The 18,456-nt window shown below is 41.0% G+C and overlaps 2 protein-coding genes across 9 annotated transcripts in view; one reads left to right on the top strand and one right to left on the bottom strand.

Moving 5' to 3' along the window:
- vps26c (VPS26 endosomal protein sorting factor C) overlaps nucleotides 1-18,456 on the bottom strand; it is a 191,169-nt gene that overhangs the window by 129,449 nt on the left and 43,264 nt on the right. For 3 of the 4 annotated variants that reach the window (XM_068041199.1, XM_068041198.1, XM_068041197.1), the window contains 2 exons: nucleotides 17,203-17,353; nucleotides 16,662-16,814 (listed from right to left, as the gene is read on the bottom strand). In XM_068041199.1, the coding sequence (XP_067897300.1) occupies nucleotides 16,662-16,814; nucleotides 17,203-17,353 (304 nt within the window). Of the gene's footprint in view, nucleotides 1-13,064; nucleotides 13,366-16,661; nucleotides 16,815-17,202; nucleotides 17,354-18,456 lie in introns of those variants that run through there. The other variant, XM_068041200.1, reaches the window with a different exon arrangement.
- Nucleotides 1-18,456, top strand: part of ttc3 (tetratricopeptide repeat domain 3) — a 170,163-nt gene that overhangs the window by 138,033 nt on the left and 13,674 nt on the right. Inside the window, exons 39-45 of one of the 5 annotated variants that reach the window (XR_010975886.1) lie at nucleotides 394-836; nucleotides 1,449-1,575; nucleotides 2,618-2,812; nucleotides 5,730-5,822; nucleotides 7,439-7,561; nucleotides 10,492-10,708; nucleotides 12,775-12,947. Coding sequence is in view for 3 of the 5 variants with exons in the window: in XM_068041194.1 (XP_067897295.1) it covers nucleotides 394-836; nucleotides 1,449-1,575; nucleotides 2,618-2,812; nucleotides 5,730-5,822; nucleotides 7,439-7,561 (981 nt within the window). In the remaining 2 variants the exon portion in view is untranslated. Of the gene's footprint in view, nucleotides 1-393; nucleotides 837-1,448; nucleotides 1,576-2,617; nucleotides 2,813-5,729; nucleotides 5,823-7,438; nucleotides 8,092-10,491; nucleotides 10,709-12,774; nucleotides 12,948-18,456 lie in introns of those variants that run through there. The other 4 variants (XR_010975885.1, XM_068041194.1, XM_068041196.1 and 1 more) reach the window with 4 other exon arrangements.

The following is an 18,456-nucleotide window of genomic DNA, read 5'->3' as shown; positions in this document are numbered from 1 at the left end:
GTCTGTTAACACCCTATCTGTACTAATGCTTTGTCTTTCAACACACCATTAACATATTGTTTGCCTTTGCTCCATAACCTTCTGGTCAGCTATTCTGTGACCTTGTCCTATCAACACCTTCTCCTTTGTTATCTCTTGCCCCACCCCCACTTTACTTGCTTATAACCTTTGACATTTCTAATATTTGCCAGTTCCGAAGAAGGGTCACTGACCTGAAACGTTAACTCTGCTTCTCTCTCCACAGATGCTGCCAAACATGCTGAGTATTTCCAGCATTTCTTGTTTTTATACCATTTGAACAACTGAATTTAGAAGGACAGCCAAATACTATACAGAAAAAGCATATTTTCATATTCTCATGTTGCCATTTACAAATGTGTTTTTTTAATTCAGGTAATACTAGAGAAAGCACCCTTTCATGATCCTGCTATTATAGCATCTTTCCCTTCTGCAAGTCAGGTCCAGATGCAAAATCAGATTTCATCTATTGCACAAGCCACATCTGTTCCAACACAGAAAACCCTGTCTTCTCTAATGCAAGCGGTCCCAGGAACTGCTAAAGCAACGACCAAGGCTCCACCTCGGAGTTCTGTAACATCCAGATTTCAAAACCAGTCTTCCAACCAAATTCAACGTGAAGCTTCTTTGGCAAAACATCAGTCTGCCTGGTCACCAATAAATAATCGATCAGCAATACCTACAGTACCTGAACTTGCAACCACTGCTGATAATCAGCCTTCCACAAGCCAACCTGCAAATGCAACATCTCAGCAACCCAAGAACAGCTTTGATAAGATCATCAACTGTCTTGTAGCCATGTTCCCCCATTATACAAGGTAAGTCTGTAGCCAAATTAATCAAAATTAACACATTTACGCATCATACATGAACATTTCTGTATTTCTGAGCTGGTTTAGTTTGAAACTAACAAAGTTGCTGGATTCTAGTCGTACAGTAATAAGGTCAGCAATGTTTTTTGAAACCAATGCTGGACCATAGCTGGTCATTCTGATTTCTGCCATTCTTTCTCTATAACTTTGTTCGTATGAAGGAATATGATGAAATGAAACTGACTGCATCTTTTGGGAGGAAAACTAGTGTTAGATGATGTAATCAATGAGTATTTCAGGGTGGACAGAGCATATGAGATAAACTTATACCTGTGTCATCTGTATGCATAACTGCCAGCCTCTCGACCCCCACATTCATAGCCTTTCTGAAGATACTGCTCGATCAGTGCTGAATCCATATTCAGTTGGAGCTGGGTTGAATTAATAGTTATTTTTGCAGCTGCACTAAACTGGGTTCAACTTGGCTCCAGGTTCCATGGGTAAAAGGATAATGTTCCAGCCCATCGAACTGACAAACATGAGTTGGTGTCTCCACGTGAAATGTGTGAATTTGTTTTATACGCCATATTCCATCTTGCCCTGTGTTTTGGTTTTCAGGGTCAGTCTGACAAATTTTGTTGAAGAGGTTCATGATGCAAATGGCATTTCCCTTTCTGGATTAGGGTGCAGTGAAATAATCAATCGAGTGGCAGAACTCATCTTGGATCATCAGGACAAAGTTCGGGTGAGAGTCTGAGGCTTGGCCTTTTGTAACCTACAATTTGAAAGTGTTAAATGTTTGTATAAGGTTGATGCCTATCTGGCCACTCTTTACTGTTTAACAGGATAGGGGAGCGGATCTAAGTGGTTTAAAAGGTTTACTCTGATAGTATATGGGACAAAATGATGGTGAGATTTTACCCCACCCACCTGCTATGTTGTGCACTTGTGTGTGGAGAGTTAAAACCAAAACAAAGAAATTCATTCTGTTTGATCTGCCTTGCCATTTGGGCCATGACCAAGAATGACACATACCCACAAGTCATTCTACCTCTCCTTACTAATATCCCTCCATCCACTTCAGTATTCACCTCTATTACGCAACAGCTGTCACGCCAGCTTGTATTACAATACCTCTGGGCACTTGCTCCAGGGATAGTACATTTCAGGAAACTGTTCCCTGTTGAGGGTTTTATTTTGACTTTAAGGGGCTTATGCCCAATGCAATCTTAAACTACAGAGGTGAATGCTGAAGGCAGCACGTACTTATCTCCTAACAAAGCCAATCAGCAGTCACTGAAGTATCACCCTCAGTTGGACTATGGACTCAAATAATTGTTTAAACTCACTTTTCGCGAACCAGAATCCACTGAGCTGACTGCTGCCTTTGGGACTCCTGTGTAGCCAAGTGGGCCCATTGGTAATCTAAACAAAGTCAAAACAAACCACTTCCAGTGAATGCAGTATTCTTCTTCTGAAATATGATACGCCTGCAAATTAAGCTAGAAAAGTATGTGCGGAGGATCTATCATTTGAGCATCTTAAAGGAGGTGCGAGAGACAGAGGAGTTTAGGGAGGGAATTTCGGAGCTTGGGCATTAGGGAAGGCAAATATTATTAAACTAAGAAAATATTTGACTTAATTAATGTACTGACTGACCAGAATGCAGGTATATTTTAGTGAAATCAAAATTAAATGGTGTTAGTTGTCAGAATTTTTCTTTTCAGTGAAGAGCAGATGACAGGTTTAATGGTGTATGATTCTCCACCCCCCCACACACATCACAGGTCCAGCTTCCATCTGCCATCCTTCAACAGCCAGCAACCCTGGCTCACCAAAGGCCAAGCTCTGAATTAGTATCTGCAGCATCGAGTGAGGGCTCCAGACCGAGTACGCCCTCAGCCGCTAGAAACATCCGTTCGCAGCCTTGGAGATCTGTCAATGTTCAGACTGCCTCACAGTGGCATGGAAGTGATCCTGCAGTAAGTGATAGTCAAGTATATGTTTCATTATCTTAAAATATAAAGGTAGGGATAAGAAATGACTTCAAACTCCTGACAACCTGTAGTCAAACAAAATCAAATTCTTGCCCAGAATTTGTTGAAAAACATGACAGCAAACAAAGCACACAGTTAATATGTAAATTAGCCAGCAACATGTAGCAAGAATTGCAAATCGCCAGAAGTTGCTGGCCGACTTGCTGCTTCGTGAAAACAGCATCTCACCCTTAACCTCCCTGTGATTTTCATTAAATTGCTGCATTTGTACATTAATTGCCCATTAAACTCAGTTAAGTCTTGTTATCAACAGCATAAATACCCTTTTAAATATGTAATAATTGTTAATGACTGCCAGTTGATCCCTTTTGCCCAGAAAGTGAACAATTAAAAATGTGGAATCTTCAAGTTGTGAATTGCTGGCAATTTGACAATATCAAATTTAAAAGTTTAAAAATCCAACTTTTCCTTTGTTTCTTTTCTTTCTTTCTGTACCAGATTCAACATTGCAATCTAGAATAAAAATGCTTAATTGGAGGCAGGCCAATTTCAGTGGGATGAGAATAGATCTGGCCCAGATAAATTGGAATCAAGGATTGGCAGGCAAAACCATCACAGAACAATGGGCATGGTCTAGGTACATTCCCATGAGGTAGGGCAACCAAAACTAGAGCTCTGAATGAGGAAAGATAGATGAAGCAGATAAAAAGGGGCCTATGAAAGATGTCAGGTTGAATAATACAAGTGAGAACCAGGCTGGATATAGAAACTTCAGCGGGAAAGTGAAAAGGGAAATAAGTATGAGTATAGACAAGGCAGCTAACATAAAAGAGAATCCAAGACTCCTGTTGACATATAAATAGATGAGTAGTAACAGGAGGGCTGATTAGGGACCAAAAAGGAGACCCTATGTATGGAGGCAGAAGGCATGGCTGAGGTACTAAATGAGTGCTTTGCATCTGTCTTTGCCAATGAAGATGATGCTGCCAAAATCATAGTAAAAGAGGAGGTAGTTGAGACACTGGAGGGGGTACTGGAAAAGGTAGCTGTACTTCAAGTAGATCAGATACCAGGTCTGGATGGAATGCATCATGGGTTGCTAAGCGAAGAAAGGGTGGAAGTTGAAGAGGCACTGGCCATAATCTTCCGTCTTCCTTAGATATGGGGATACTGCCAGAGGACTGGAGAATTCCAGATGTTTACACCCTCGTTCAAAAAGAGGTTTTAAGGATAAGCCCAGCAACTACAGGTCAGTCAGTTTAACCTCGGTGGTAGGGAAGCTTTTTAAAACTAATCCAGGACAAAGCGAACAGCCACTTCAACAAATGTTAATTAATTGAAGAAAACTAGCAAGGATTTGCTAAAGGCAAATCAAGTTTAACTAGCTTGATTAAGTCTTTTGCTGAGACAACAGAGGGGGTTGATGTGTATATGAACTTCCAAAAGGTATTTGATGAAGTGCCACATAATAGGCTTGCCAGAAAAGTTGAAGCCCATGGAATAAAAGGACAGTGACAGCACGGATATGAAATTGGCTAAAGGGCAGGAAACCGAGTAGCGGTAAATGTTTTTTTGGACTGGAGGAAGGTATACAGTGGCATTCCTCAGGAGTCACTATTGGGACCACTTTTCGTGCTATATATTGATATATACTTGAGTGTACAGGGCACAATTTCAAAATTTGCAGATGGGACAAAACTTGGAAATGTAGTGAATTGTGAGGAGGATAGTGATAGACTTCAAGAGGACATATGCTGGTGTAATAGGTGAACATGTCACAAATGAAATATAACATGGCAAAGTATGAAGTGATGCATTTTGGCAGGAAGAATGATGAGCGACCATATAAACTAAAGGGATGAAAGGTCATCAATATGAAACATTAACTGTTTTTCTCTGCACAGATGCTGCCTGACCTGAGTATTTCCAGCATCCATGGTGCTTGCTTTTATAAATAGAAGTTTAGAGTACAAAATCAGGGAAGTTATGAACCTATATAAAACACTGCTTTGGCCACAACTGGAGTATTGTGTCCAATTGTGGATGCCACACTTTAGGAAGAATGTGAAGGCTTTAAAGAGGATACAGAAAAGATTTATGAGAAAGGTTCCAGGGATGAGGGACTTCAGCTACTTGTATAAATTTGAGAAGCTGGGGTTAGAGAAGAGAAAGTTGAAAGGAGATTTGATAGAGATTCAAAATCATGACTGGTCTAGTCAGATAAATTACCCATTGGCAGAAGGGATCAGAACCAGAGAACACAGATTTAAGATGACTGGCAAAAGAACCAAAGGCAATATGAGGAGAAACAAGTGGTTATGATCTGGAATGCACTGCCTGAAAGAGTGATGGACGTGGACTCACTCTTGGCTTTCAAATGGGAATTGGATAATAATCTGGAGAAATTTTGTGGGGCTATGGGGAAAGTGCATGTGATTGGGACAAGCTGGATTGCTGTTGCATAGAGCTCGCAGACTCAACAGACTGAATAGCATCCTTCTAAGCATCAGTGAATTCACCCACACTCATTCTCAGTCCATCCTCTATTTATTTATCAATCCTTTAATCTCATTGGTTAATGAGATAGTGTTTGACCTGTTATTTACCAAGGTCCCTTGGTTGCTTCTCTGCACTGTTGTCAGCTTGCAGGGCAAGTTTAATTAGGTACAACCTGAGATGCCATAAATTCTGTATCATTGAAAACTTAAACTCTAGTTGACTGTTCTCAACACTCTAAATAGGACAGAATTTTGCTGAAGTCTCCTCCTTTCTGCTTCAAGCATGATGCACCTAAACTCGGATGGGGAAAGATAAATATCAGAGCTAAAGATGGGGCACAGTGAACATAGTTTTTAATTGGTAAGGCTGGTTGTTGAAAAGTTTTCCTTATTTCTCATCATAGACATGTGATGACGAGCCATGTATTATTTGTCATGAAGAATTAACACTTGACACTATGTGTGTGCTTCAATGCAAACATCACTTTCATGAACGGGTAAGTATAGCTGTCAATCTCATTTTTGTCATTCAGAAATTTTGAAAATGGTCTGTTTAGGTGGAAGGGAGAACAGTTTTGGGGGAAAAAAAGTCACTGAGCCAGTAATCGTTTCCACACAAGGTGAAACGAGAAACTAAAAGTTAATACACTAAAAACTTCAATGCATTTCCATGTTTCCAAGAGAAGGGAACAGTTGAAATTTAAAATTAATAAAGACCTGAATGTCTACAATGTCTTATAACCAGTGACTTACTTCTGAAGTTATTGTAATATAGGAAAAGTGACAGCCAATTTGTCCACAGCAAGCTTCCACAAACAGCAAAGAAATAAATGACTAGATTATGTTTTAATGAAATGGGTATGTATACAACAGGATGCTGCTGTAACCACAAAGCAGCATTGCAAATCCTGTTGTATACAAATCCATTTCATTGTTTGTGGAAGCTTGCTGTGGATAAATTGGCTGTAAGGAGTGTTCCCCTCTCCCCTCCTGTTAGTATCATGTAATACTCTTCAGAATTGCTACAACGTTGTAACTAAAGGGCTACCATTCAGATAGATCTGGAAAATGCAGTTGAGTTGTAGTGTGAGGTGGATGGGAAATGGGGTTATTCCTGCAATTTTTCCAGATAAGTTTTAAAGTGTGGTCAAGATGAGGACAGCAACTTTAACCATGCAGGTTACTGGTCTGCTTTTTCAGCCAGGCAATTGAGAATGACAAAGGAGGAAAGTGCTCATTCTGCAAAGCTACTTGACTTATACAATGTTTTCCTGATATTTTAAATGAACGGCAGCTGAAGGAATTGCTTAATTTAGGATATAGCCTGACATCTACAACATTCAACTGGATAATCGTTGCCTGTTAACTACTTGCAGAGTGACCACTTGGTCAGTCTTAGAAGTAGTTCATTGGTCTATAAACAATTTTTTTGTACAAAGTCCCATAACCTATATTGGCTCTCGGTCAAGCAATGCTTCGATTTTAAAATTCTCATCCTTGTTTTCAAGCTTCTCCACTCCCTATCTCTCTCATCTCCTCCAGCCCCACAACCCTCAGATCTGCACTCTTCTAATTCTGGCTTTATTTATTTTTATTTTTTTTTAGAGATATGGCACTGAAACAGGCCCTTCAGCCCACCGAGTCTATGCCGACCATCAACCACCCATTTATACTAATCCTACATTAATCCCACATCCCCACCTTCCCTCAATTCCCCTACCACCTACCTATACTAGGGGCAATTTATAATGCTAATTTAGCTATCAACCTGAAAGTCTTTGGCTGTGGGAGGAAACCGGAGCACCCGGCGAGAACGTGCAAACTCCGCACAGGCAGTACCCAGAATCGAACCCGGGTCGCTGGAGCTGTGAGGCTGCGGTGCTAACCACTGCTTATACGGCCCCAAGCTCGAGAAATCCCTCCCTAAACCTCTCTGCACTCTTCTCAAAATCTACCTCTGGCCATCTGCCTCCGTGGCAAATTTTGCTTTATAATGCTTTTGTGAAGCACCTGAGGTTATTGTGTTAAAGGCACTATATAATTTGTTCTAGTATGAAATCAGTAGAATGTGGTGTTCTGAAGATGCTTTATTTTATGATTTATCATCCTACAGTGCATCAAGCAATGGCTGAGAGAGAATAGCACCTGTCCAACATGTCGAGTTCATGCTCTGCTGCCTGAAGATTTTCCTGTGCTGTCTGGAACGATAAAAAATACACAAAACTTTCCTTCTTAAGTATGTGTTTTATGAGGGAGTTGTTAATCATTACTTTTGATGATTTTTTTATTGGTTTTATGTGATTTAAGAGTATGCAAAACAAAAGTGACTCTTTGTAATTTAAAAACTAAATGGCATTCAGGCTCCATAATAATCTTGTTTGGTTAAACGTAAAATCATTTATCAGGAACTGTGAATTTTCTTGAACAGCGTCAGACAACAGTGACAAAGGTAGAATGAGATTTGGCTGCTTGCTCTAGATCCAATCCTGGTCATGATCTCTCCATTTCTGAAGCAATGGCATATCAAGGGAACAAGAAACTGAGCACTTTTTTGCAATTTTAAAACTTGATAAACCAGCTGAATGATTAACAAATCTTAAGTTGATGTCTTTTCCATTAGCATGTGCCGTATTGATTTATTTTTCTTTGCCTTTTGACTATATGACTTTTCATATATAGACACCATATAAATGCATATTTTTATTACAGAAGCCATTGTTATGGGGAATTTAAGGATTTAAAAAATAAAACTCCAATTGCACAGTCTGCTCTTCACTCGTGAATAATTATAGTTTGTGACGACAGAATCATAGTAAGTTGAATCTCTTAGAGGTATGACAGGTATTCAGAATACTTTTGTCAGCATGAATCACCTCCCAGTAACATAATTTAGCTTCAGAAAAGCAAGTCATATCCTGCTAGCCTTAACATACGGTAGTTTCCACCAGCTCATGAGCTAGTACACAACCTCCTTTCAAACATTCCCTGAACCTTTTTCTCATTAAGTTGGAAGGGGAGTGATTTAGACTTTAAATCTTTTCAGCACTGTTTAAGCTGCCCATTTTAAGTTGTGTTTTGCAATGTGATGGTAAATCATTTCTAATTAACCAAAATGGTCCTCCAGGTGATCTATGGGCAAATCTAAAATGCAAGTCACTGATGCCAGAGAACAGGCCAGAACACTCATTCCTCATCATAAATGCAAGTGACAATGTAGTTTTATAAGCCAAACTTGTTATTGTTACATGTGTGGGGCTGAAAACAGAGGCTGAAGCTCTCCAGCTTGGAACCAGACATCTCATGGTGTCTCTTCAAAAGCCCATTATTCTTCCCACTAATTTTTTTTTGCACTGGCAAGCAAAAGTAGAGGGGGTAGGACAAGTAGGTGGTCTGCAGCCAATAAGTTTTAGAACCTGTTTTACTCTATTAACCAACTACAGAAAACTCAACCTGCCTCCCATTTTTGTGTATAGGACTGGAAAATCGGCTCTAGCTGTGATGTGAAATGCTTCTTTCTACATGGGTTTGCGGCTAGATAGCTTCTTGATACTAGGCCATAATTCCCAAAAGTCTATGGAATTGGATTAATTCAGCCAAGTGCATCTACAACCATGTCAATGTAAGTGGACATTGTCACTTCCTGATGCATGGAAAGAGCCCACACCCATAAAATTCATAACTGCAATTTGTCACTGCTGTTAGTGCAGTAGCCACTTCTGACCCTTTCCCTCCGATACTAAACAATGTATTTTCCCATTTGCAATCCATTCAACAGGAATTACAGAACAGCAGTAGAAAATACAATAGCAGTAACTGAATGCAGGATGATCTGTGTATACAAATGTTTCACAATGCACAAGCAAAGAAATTTTTTTTTTAAATCCAAAAATTTCAAAGTTCTCTCAAAGCAGTGATTTTGAACAATGGAATGCAACTGTGTTTTCTCCGGGTGCTCCGGTTTCCAGCCAAAAGACTTGCAGGTCTTTTGCAAAACACAATTTAAAATGGGCAGCTTAAACAGTGCTGAAAAGATTTAAAGTCTAAATCACTCCCCTTCTAACTTAATGAGAAAAAGGTTCAGGGAATGTTTGAAAGGAGGTTGTGTACTAGCTCATGAGCTGGTGGAAACTACCGTATGTTAAGGCTAGCAGGATATGACTTGCTTTTCTGAAGCTAAATTATGTTACTGGCCTTTATAAATTGTCACTAGTATAGGTGTTTGGTAGGAATATGGGATTAGTATAACTGGGTGGTTGATGGTCGGCACAGACTCGGTGGGCCGAAGGGCCTGTTTCAGTGCTGTATCTCTAAAAAAAATGTTATGTTTTCATTGGCTATGATGCAGTTTTCCTAATCCACCACCAGAGGACAATCTTGCACTAAAAATGTGCAGTTGTCCTACACAGTGAAGCAGCAGTTCCTGTTGCTCAAGTTGCCCATATTCAACTATTTAAAGGTTGTGGAACAATTGGTAGAAATAGTGGCACAGTGGTTAGCATCACAGCTCCAGGGACCGATTCTGGGTACTGCAAGTTCTCCCTGTGACTGTGTGGGTTTTCGCCAGGTGCTCCTGTTTCCTCCCACCACCAAAGACTTGTAGGTGGTAGGGAATATGGGGTTAGTATAAATGGGTGGTTGTTGGTCGGCATAGACTCTGGGCCGAAGGGCCTGTTTCAGTGCTGTATCTCTAAATAAATATCAAACTTGTAATGATCATGTACTCAGGACATCTCAACCACTTAACATCCAATGATTTACTTAAGTAAGTATAGTATACCACTGACCACCTCCAGGCGCGTATCCATTGTCTCTCGAGATAAGGAGGCCCAAAAGAAGTCACTGTTATTCAATTGCTTACAGCATGGTCAAACAGTAAATGAAATGAGCAGCCAATATACGAATAAGTAGGGGCAGAAATTGGGATAGGTCTGAGTTCTGGCTTTGATGGTCCAGTGCACATATAAAACAGGAATACAGCAGTTACTGGGCAATAAAATAGGGATCCACCAATTTTGGGAAAGCCATTTTCATTAAGGCAGTTTATCTCAAAGTGGTTGACTTTCCTAATGGTAGCCAATGCTTGAAAAGGGACCAGTTCTTTAAAGTGTGAAAATGACTCCTAACGGTCACAGTTGTTTCCTTTCCCCCCCCTCCTCTACCAAGCAGGTGTCTCACCTGCATCAACACTGCCATAGGTACCTTGCCACAGACCAAAAGTCACACTGGCCCTGCAGATCCAGAGGAAATTTGAGACCAACACCTGCTTTTTGGTTCAGCGAAGGATGTTGGCTGGGAGAATTCCAAACCCAAGTCTAAGAGCCAAGACTAAAAGAACTAAAATGAACAAGTGAAAGCTGTCTAAAGTTGTTGTTTCAAAATGAAGGTAAAAAGGAAGAATTCGATTTTTCTAGTTCTCGTTAAAGAGAAATTAACTTAGTCCCACCCTTCTGCATTTTCTCCAAATATTTATCTACTTCACATTTAAAAGGTTACAATTAAGGAAATTGTCAGCATTCGTGAAGGATGTTTTGCTCCATGACTAACGCAGGAGTGTTTGTTATTAACACTGAACACAAGTGCATCCTATTCCCTGTTCCAGATAGCATTTGTCTTTCTATGCACAAAAAAATTTAAAACAAAAGGGCAGGTAATAAAATCATAGAAGTTTGTATAAAATTACTATAAGAGCTGGTGAGTGGTATTAATTAGTGGGACCTTACTATATGCAAATTGGCTATACATTTCCTTACAATATAGTAACTACACTTAAATTACTTCATTGGTTGTAAAGTGCTTTGGGATGTCTGGAGGTTGTGAAAGACACAACCAGGTTCTCATCCGAATGTAGTTCAGCAAGGTTTTAGGATAGTGGGGAGGGAAAGAGAGTCAAGATATATCCACATGCAACCACTGCAAAATGTTCAGTGTTAATCACTAAGAACTCTAATTGCCCATGTGTGGACTCCCACTGTGAGTACAGAATTTCCCACAGTCTTTTGTCAGGGCTTTACAGCAGTGAGAATTTCCTGAACACTTCTAGCTAATAGTTTCCAATCAGGAAACACCCTTGAAATACTATTGTTGAAAAGCACACTGCAGTTTGATTCACTGCTCCGAACCAGTGCACATACAACAGGTTCTACAGGAGATTGTGTGCAACCTGGGGTCATTAACATTGGAGATCATTCATAGTCTTAATAAATATATATCTGAAATCCATTTTTAAAAATGGAGTGAATACAAGGGTTGTACAAAGAAAATTGCTCTAATATAAATTTCCAGTCACCCAACACAGAGGAAATTTGGACATCTGTACAGAAAGGACAAATGGCAAGACAATATGGTCCGTTAAGTATGAAAATCTACTGGAAATCTAAATATACATCCAAAGTAAGCAATAACCCCAATGGTGGCAAAAGTATTTCTTGCATCTGTGGTGTACACAGCAGGGTCAGAAATGTAATAACAGGCTTACCTGCATTTTGACTGTAGTCAGTCAGAAATAAATGAAACTTCAAATGGTCAGCTCCAGATTCCAGAGCTGTGAAAACTTAAAACTATAAGTAATAGATCTCTACTGGGATGAAACATACAATTACGTCGAATTTACAGTACAGAAACAGTCAACCCAACAGGGCTATGCCAGTGTTAATACTCCACATGGGCTTCTTTCTATCAACATATCCTTGTATTCCTTTTTCCTTCATTTATATATCTAACTATTCACCTTAACCACACCATGTGGTAATATGCTCCATCTTCTTACCACTGAGAAGTTCCTCTTGAATTCTTCATTGTTACTAATAAATCCAATCTTGTATTTATAGTTTTTGGACATCTTTATGTCTACCCTATTGAACCCCTTCATAATCTAAAATCAGATCACCCCTCATGTCTTCGATTTTCTAGAGAAAGGAGCTCCAGCCTGCTCAGACTTCCCCTCAGTTCTGGTATCATACTTGTAAATCTTTTTTGCAATTTCTCCTGTGTTTCCAAATCCTTTTTTTAAAAAAAAGATAGAGGCCAGAACTGTAAACAGTACTCTGTGATCTAACTAAGGTTCTATACAAGTTTGCCATAAACTTTTCTGGAGGAATAGAATTCAAAAGCAATGAACTCCAGTGCTTTCTTTGCACTTTTAATATGAATCTGTACACTGTGTAGACGGCCTACTTATTCCTCTTACCAAAATGCATTACGTCACATTTATCTATATTAAAATTCATTTGCGAATTACATGCCCACTCTACAAATTTGTTAAGGCCTTTCTCCATGTTGTCAGTCCTCCTCATATCAATTATATCCCCAATTCGGGGTCAGCTGCAGAATTATATATTGTACTTCCGATTCCAAATCATTTATGTAAATGGTGAATAGTGGCCTTGGTACCACTTCCCATCTTCCACCAGTCTGAATAACTAACTTTATCCCCTTCTCCCTGTTTTGTAGCCAACCTGCTATCCATTCTGCTACTTAACCACACGCTCTGATCTCAGTCAAGACTTCCCTTATGCATGGCCTTATAGGAAGCCATGTGAAAGTTTATGAATATAGCATGGTACGATGCAATATTGCCAATGAATCCAACAAGTCCAGTCTATTATTTTAACAAAAGGCATTGCCATTTGATCAGTGCTTTTTCTACTTCTGCAAATGTATTGCTCTTCACGATTTCAAAGTTGTACTGCAAATACAGTCCTACTCGGGTTTCTGAGTTTTAATGTGTTTAATATTTATACATCATACTTCCAAATATAAATTGCATAGTTGGGAAATGTAATGTGCAAATATTTATTTTTAAAAAAGAAAACAATTCTCCATTTCTCAAAAAGGTACATGCCAATCATAGGGCAAATGTCATATGAAATGAGAACTAGTTTTCAACAACTCAGTCATTCATCATCTGAGACACCGGATATCACATCATCAACGACAATCACTCTGCTCCCTGCGAAACTCAAAACCGGTAGACTTTAAGCGGAAAATTCTCAGTGATCAGATGGTCATCCTGGAGAACCACCACAATGTTCACCTCAAATTCTGAGAGAAGAAAAGATGCAATTAGAACAGATAATTTTTCAACCTGTCAGCAGCATGGCACACTTAATGCTTTTAAATGGCCAGGAACCAATATCTCAAACACTGTTAAGATAAGTGGGTTGGATTTTAACTCTAGTTGAACTTCCATTTGTAAAGCAGATTTGTGAAATAAAGAAAAACTGTGACATTTGGAATTATAGAAAAACATCAGATGCTGGAAACAGTGACCAGCTCGCATTTGTAAACAGAAAATATGGAGTTTTCTATGCATTTTTTTTTGTATAGATGAGCTAGGTCCAGTTTTTTTTTTTTAAAGTCTGTCTTGTCTCACTCAAAATAATTCTTCCAAACCAGTAGTAGCATTAACCTAATTAATCTACAAGATTTTGGGACAAATTGACTGTCTACCGAAGTTCCTCAGTCTCATCTGCTCCTTCCATGACAACATGCACTGCACAGTCTGATGGCTCCACTTCGGACAATATCGGAATGAAGAATGGAGTGAAACAGGGTTGTGTCCTAGCCCTCACTCTGTTTGGCACCTTCTTCTCCGTGCTGCTGACCTTGGCCTTCCCTGCAGATATGGAAGGAGTCTATTTGCACACTAGGTCAGATGGCAAGCTCTACAATCTATCAAGGCTGAAAGCAACGACAAAAACACATCACGTCCTGATCAGAGAACTCCTCTACGCTAATGTGCTCGTCGCTCACGTGGAAACTCGGCTACAAAGACTCGTGGACTGCCTCTCCCGTGCCTGTAACTGGTTCTCTTTGACTATAAGCGTCAAAACCATGGTCATTGGACAAGGTGTTGCATCTCTGCCTCTAATCACACTATAGAACACCCCAACGGAAGTGGTCAGAAAATTCTGCTACCTTGGGTCCATGATAAGACCATCTGTCCCTTGATGCAAAGCTCAATATACACATAGGTAAAGCAGCTGCCACCTTTGGCCAACTTGCAAAATGCATGTGGGATAACACCAAGCTGATGGTTTATAAGGCCTGTGTTCTTAGCACCTTGCTGTATGGCTGTGAAGCATAGGCAACTTACAGCTACCAGGAAAAGCAGCTCAATAATTTCTATATTTGCTGTCTGCGGCACATTATGGGTATATCCTAGCAGGACGAAATCACAAATGTTGCAGTCCTCTCAAAGGCAGAGCTCTCAAGTATGTTGGCACTAATCAAACCAAGGCAGCTTCAGTGGATTGGACATGACTGCAGGAATAGAAACTGGCCCATACCAAAGGACCTTTTGTATGGTGAGGTAGCTGGGGTCAGACGACCAGTGGGGCGCTCAAAGCTCCACTTCCCGAATGCTTGCAAGTATGACATGAAGGCCTAAATGTCGACTATCGCACTTGGAAGTCACTAGCTGGCGAAAGAGGGAAATGGCGAGACATTCTGTGCACTGGTGTGCCCTATCTCAATGACCAGTTGCGAGAGCATCTTGGCTACAGGCTCAAATGTCAGACAATTCACAGCAACACTTGGCAGCTTCACGTGCATCACTTGTGGCAGAACCTGCCTCTCAAGGATTGGCCTTCGCCACCATCAGCAAAGGTGCAGAAAGAGAAGACACCCCACCTAAATGGATTGTTCTCTGCGTGACTATCCTCTTTCATTGATGGAGGGATGCCAACCATTAACCAGAGGCAGGAATTTCTTTTTTTTTAAAGCATGAAACTATGAGGAAGCCCCTATCCCAAACAACATACCGGAGAACCAACAAAGTCACTCACAAGCCTCTCCAAGATAAATGATCCAACTTCTTTAAATGGAAGCAATCGCCATATACTGCAGATGTCAGTACCACAAGCAGAGGGGGAGACTTCTACACTGTATAGAGAATGGGGAATGAAGAAGTATACGTGATTTGCTGCATTCTATCCTGTACAGGCTGCGCCACCATGGGACGGCACAGGAACATGCATACTTTCTGGACTGTAACTGACAAAACGGATGCATTTTTGTCCATGATGGATTATTTGTTGAATTCTTTACTGCTGTAACACAGTAGACAAACAAGATAAAGATCAGTTAATGCTAGCTATATAAGCAGGCTGTAGCCAATATTCACACCTAATGGCAAGATAGAGATGTGAAAATTAGTTAATCTTTTGAAGATAGTCTGAATGCGGTAATTGTACTTGGACAGGAGCCTGTGTAACAGATCAAAGTATGTGACATTATTGAATCTAGTCACTCCAGTCAATTCAAGCATTACGTCCATTTTAAGTATTTGAGGGAAACACAGTTTTAAAGTCCTTTTAGTACATCTTCCAAGGATATTGAATGATAGTTAAAGTTAGCTGCATGGTCTACAGTTGGTTTGAAGCCAGACTCAGCTAAGTCTCTAACTCTGCCAGCATTTCACCACACCAGTGAGTGTTACAAGGTTCAAATTTATGCCGAGAGTTAGGGTAGAAGTAGTGCCTTTTGACACTGAGAATAGTAAAGCCTGTAATTACTCTAAATATATTGTTTGTAAGGAATACTGTTCAGAATGATGGTATGTATATTCAGTTGCCTACTGAAGAGATCACATGACAACACATACAGCGACAAGCGTTCTGTGTTCCAACTCTGGGTCCAGTTACATTTGCCTAGATATTCTATGGTACGCAAGGGCTGAAAAATCTGATAACAGGAGTGGTCCCTGAAGCCTAACACATATAAAGTGTCTCAAGTAACCACCCCCCAAAACACAACAGCAATCATAAAACAGAAAATAAAGTTTAAAAAAAAAGACAGCAGCAATCCAAATTTCAATCTGCACTTTCCATTTACTTAACATATACTGTGGTGCTCATAATTCAGGGTACCAAGAATGTCAGAGTGCCTGGAGAGCGAAGAATATGCTTCCATGCCCCTGCCTTTAATAAATTGCTCAAGTGAGGCCCACGGGATAAAAACTGGCTTCTGCTCAAGGTTTAATCCAAAGCAATGTCACTAAAACTAGGAATTTTGGCAACATGGGGAGAGGGATTGTGGATGTGAATCACTGCCTCGAACATTCTTTTAAAGTTCTCTGGTACCAAGACCATAATGAAGCGTTAGAAGCCAGACAGAAAGTTGTAACCAAGGACCTAGCTTGACAGATATTGTACACACCATCCATCATTACTCAATGTTAATGCTGTCAGACACGAGATGATTTTTCATTTTCAGTGTTTGGATAAATGCACTGGGTTACAACTCACAGCTCTCTCCAGTCAGTCATCAGGCAGGCTGGCTGTACCACTTTTCTTTCCATAACAAAACTGCACGCATAACCGGGAAGTCAAACTTACCAACTTTGAAATTGGTTGTTTCCAGTGTGGGGCAGGTAAAAAGCCGAGGAAACACCATGTAGATGGGGATGGCCAGGTTTCGACAGACATTACCATCAGCTATTTGGATGTTCTGAATTTCTGTGGCATCTCTTGCATAACCCTCTGCACAACCTAATTAAATGGTTGGAGGAAAAGGCGGTTAACAGGAAATACTTACAATTATATTATGTCTATCATGAGCATAGGTTCCCCAAAGCACTTCATAGCCAATGAAGTACTTTTAAAGTACAGTCACTGTTGTAATGCAGTTCTGACTTAAAGGCACGAAAGCTACCACTGAATCACAGCTGGTTAAGAAAAAATATCCCACTATATTACAGGATATGTTTATACTTCTCAATCATAAATCAATGAAATAAATCCAATATTGAATAAAACTGACGAACAGCATTCTGCTCCTCAAAATAGTGTCCCCATTAAGAGTATCTACTGCACTGTGCTATGGTCAACCCTGATGCCTACTCCCACCCTTCAGTTATTCCTAGGACAAAACACTTACCACAGGTTTCCACACGCACTAGCTGAAGCTCAATGCTTTTGACGGGCATGTCCGAATTCTCCACCACCAGCTCTCCGGTCAGCGGCTGGGTGATGACACAGTTTGTGGAGTCAAGGCGGCCACGGATTGTGAATCGAGGCAATGCTGTCCTCTGGAAGGAAGGTTGAAGAAGTCTGACAAGAAGGTACAAGAAATAACGCAGACAAAAAGGGACAGCCGCATAGCTAGCAAAACTCTGAAGGTTCGCTTCCTCGTCAGTGCTTTGGAGATATCACCTGAAACGGCAAAGACGACACGACAACTGGACTCCAGATCCGAGGAGCTATACAGCAGGGACCTCAGCCATGAGCCGACTGTGGCAGGGTTAGAGTAATAGAGAGAAGTGGCTGGTGCCCAACACGCCAATGGCACCAGGAGCTCCACACTGGAAGTACCAACTGAGTTTCCTTGCTCTTTCTGCATATTTTTGAAGTGTTTATCCCTTAAAATTTGTGTTTGACTCAGTTTCAATTGTCATTTGCAGTAATGCAATCAGTTTGTGAAAATAATTCTAGAACTGACCCCATGAGAAGATTTTTCACTACTTAACCAGTCAAATCCTTTTAGAATTTTAACGAAGTGACTCCTGGCAATGCAGAGCATGCGCAGAGTGATCGCGGACATCATCAGTGCGTACGAACATTTGCCAGCTTGCCAGTATGAACGCGTGCATGCACACGCTGACGTCACCATGCAATGATGTCATCATCCCTCAATAGCCGCAACTGCCAGCTCCATTCCCCAACAATACCCCCACTCCCTCCCACCATCCCCTCTTCAATCGCTGCTTTTAATTTCCCGCTCCATCGGACCTCACCACTGCCTTCCCTCAGCCACTTGCTCCCACCCTCTGGCTGCTCGCTGCAGGCCTCGCCACTTCACCCCTCGCTGCTACCTTCCTTCAGCCACTCACCTGCCCTCGCCGCTTCCCCCCCCCCCCTTCCCAGCCACTCGCTGCAGGCCTCGCTACTTCCACTCGGCCACTCACTCCCGGCATCGACTCTTCCCTCTTCGGCAGAGAGCTCCCCGCCGCACCGCCCGAAGATGCAGCGGGAAACGAGCTGTCGAAGCGGCAAGGAGCGTGTGGCCAAGGGGTGACACGGGAGCCAGTGGCCAAGAAGGAGGAAGCGGCAAGGCCTGCAGCGAGCGGCCGAGGTGGGGAAGTGGCGAGGAAGGGAGTGAGTGGCTGAGGCAGACAATGGCAAGGCAGGGAGC

The sequence above is a fragment of the Heterodontus francisci genome, chromosome 10, assembly GCF_036365525.1.
Source record: "Heterodontus francisci isolate sHetFra1 chromosome 10, sHetFra1.hap1, whole genome shotgun sequence".
Lineage (NCBI taxonomy): Eukaryota > Metazoa > Chordata > Chondrichthyes > Heterodontiformes > Heterodontidae > Heterodontus > Heterodontus francisci.
This window is presented reverse-complemented; position numbering and strand designations above follow the sequence as displayed.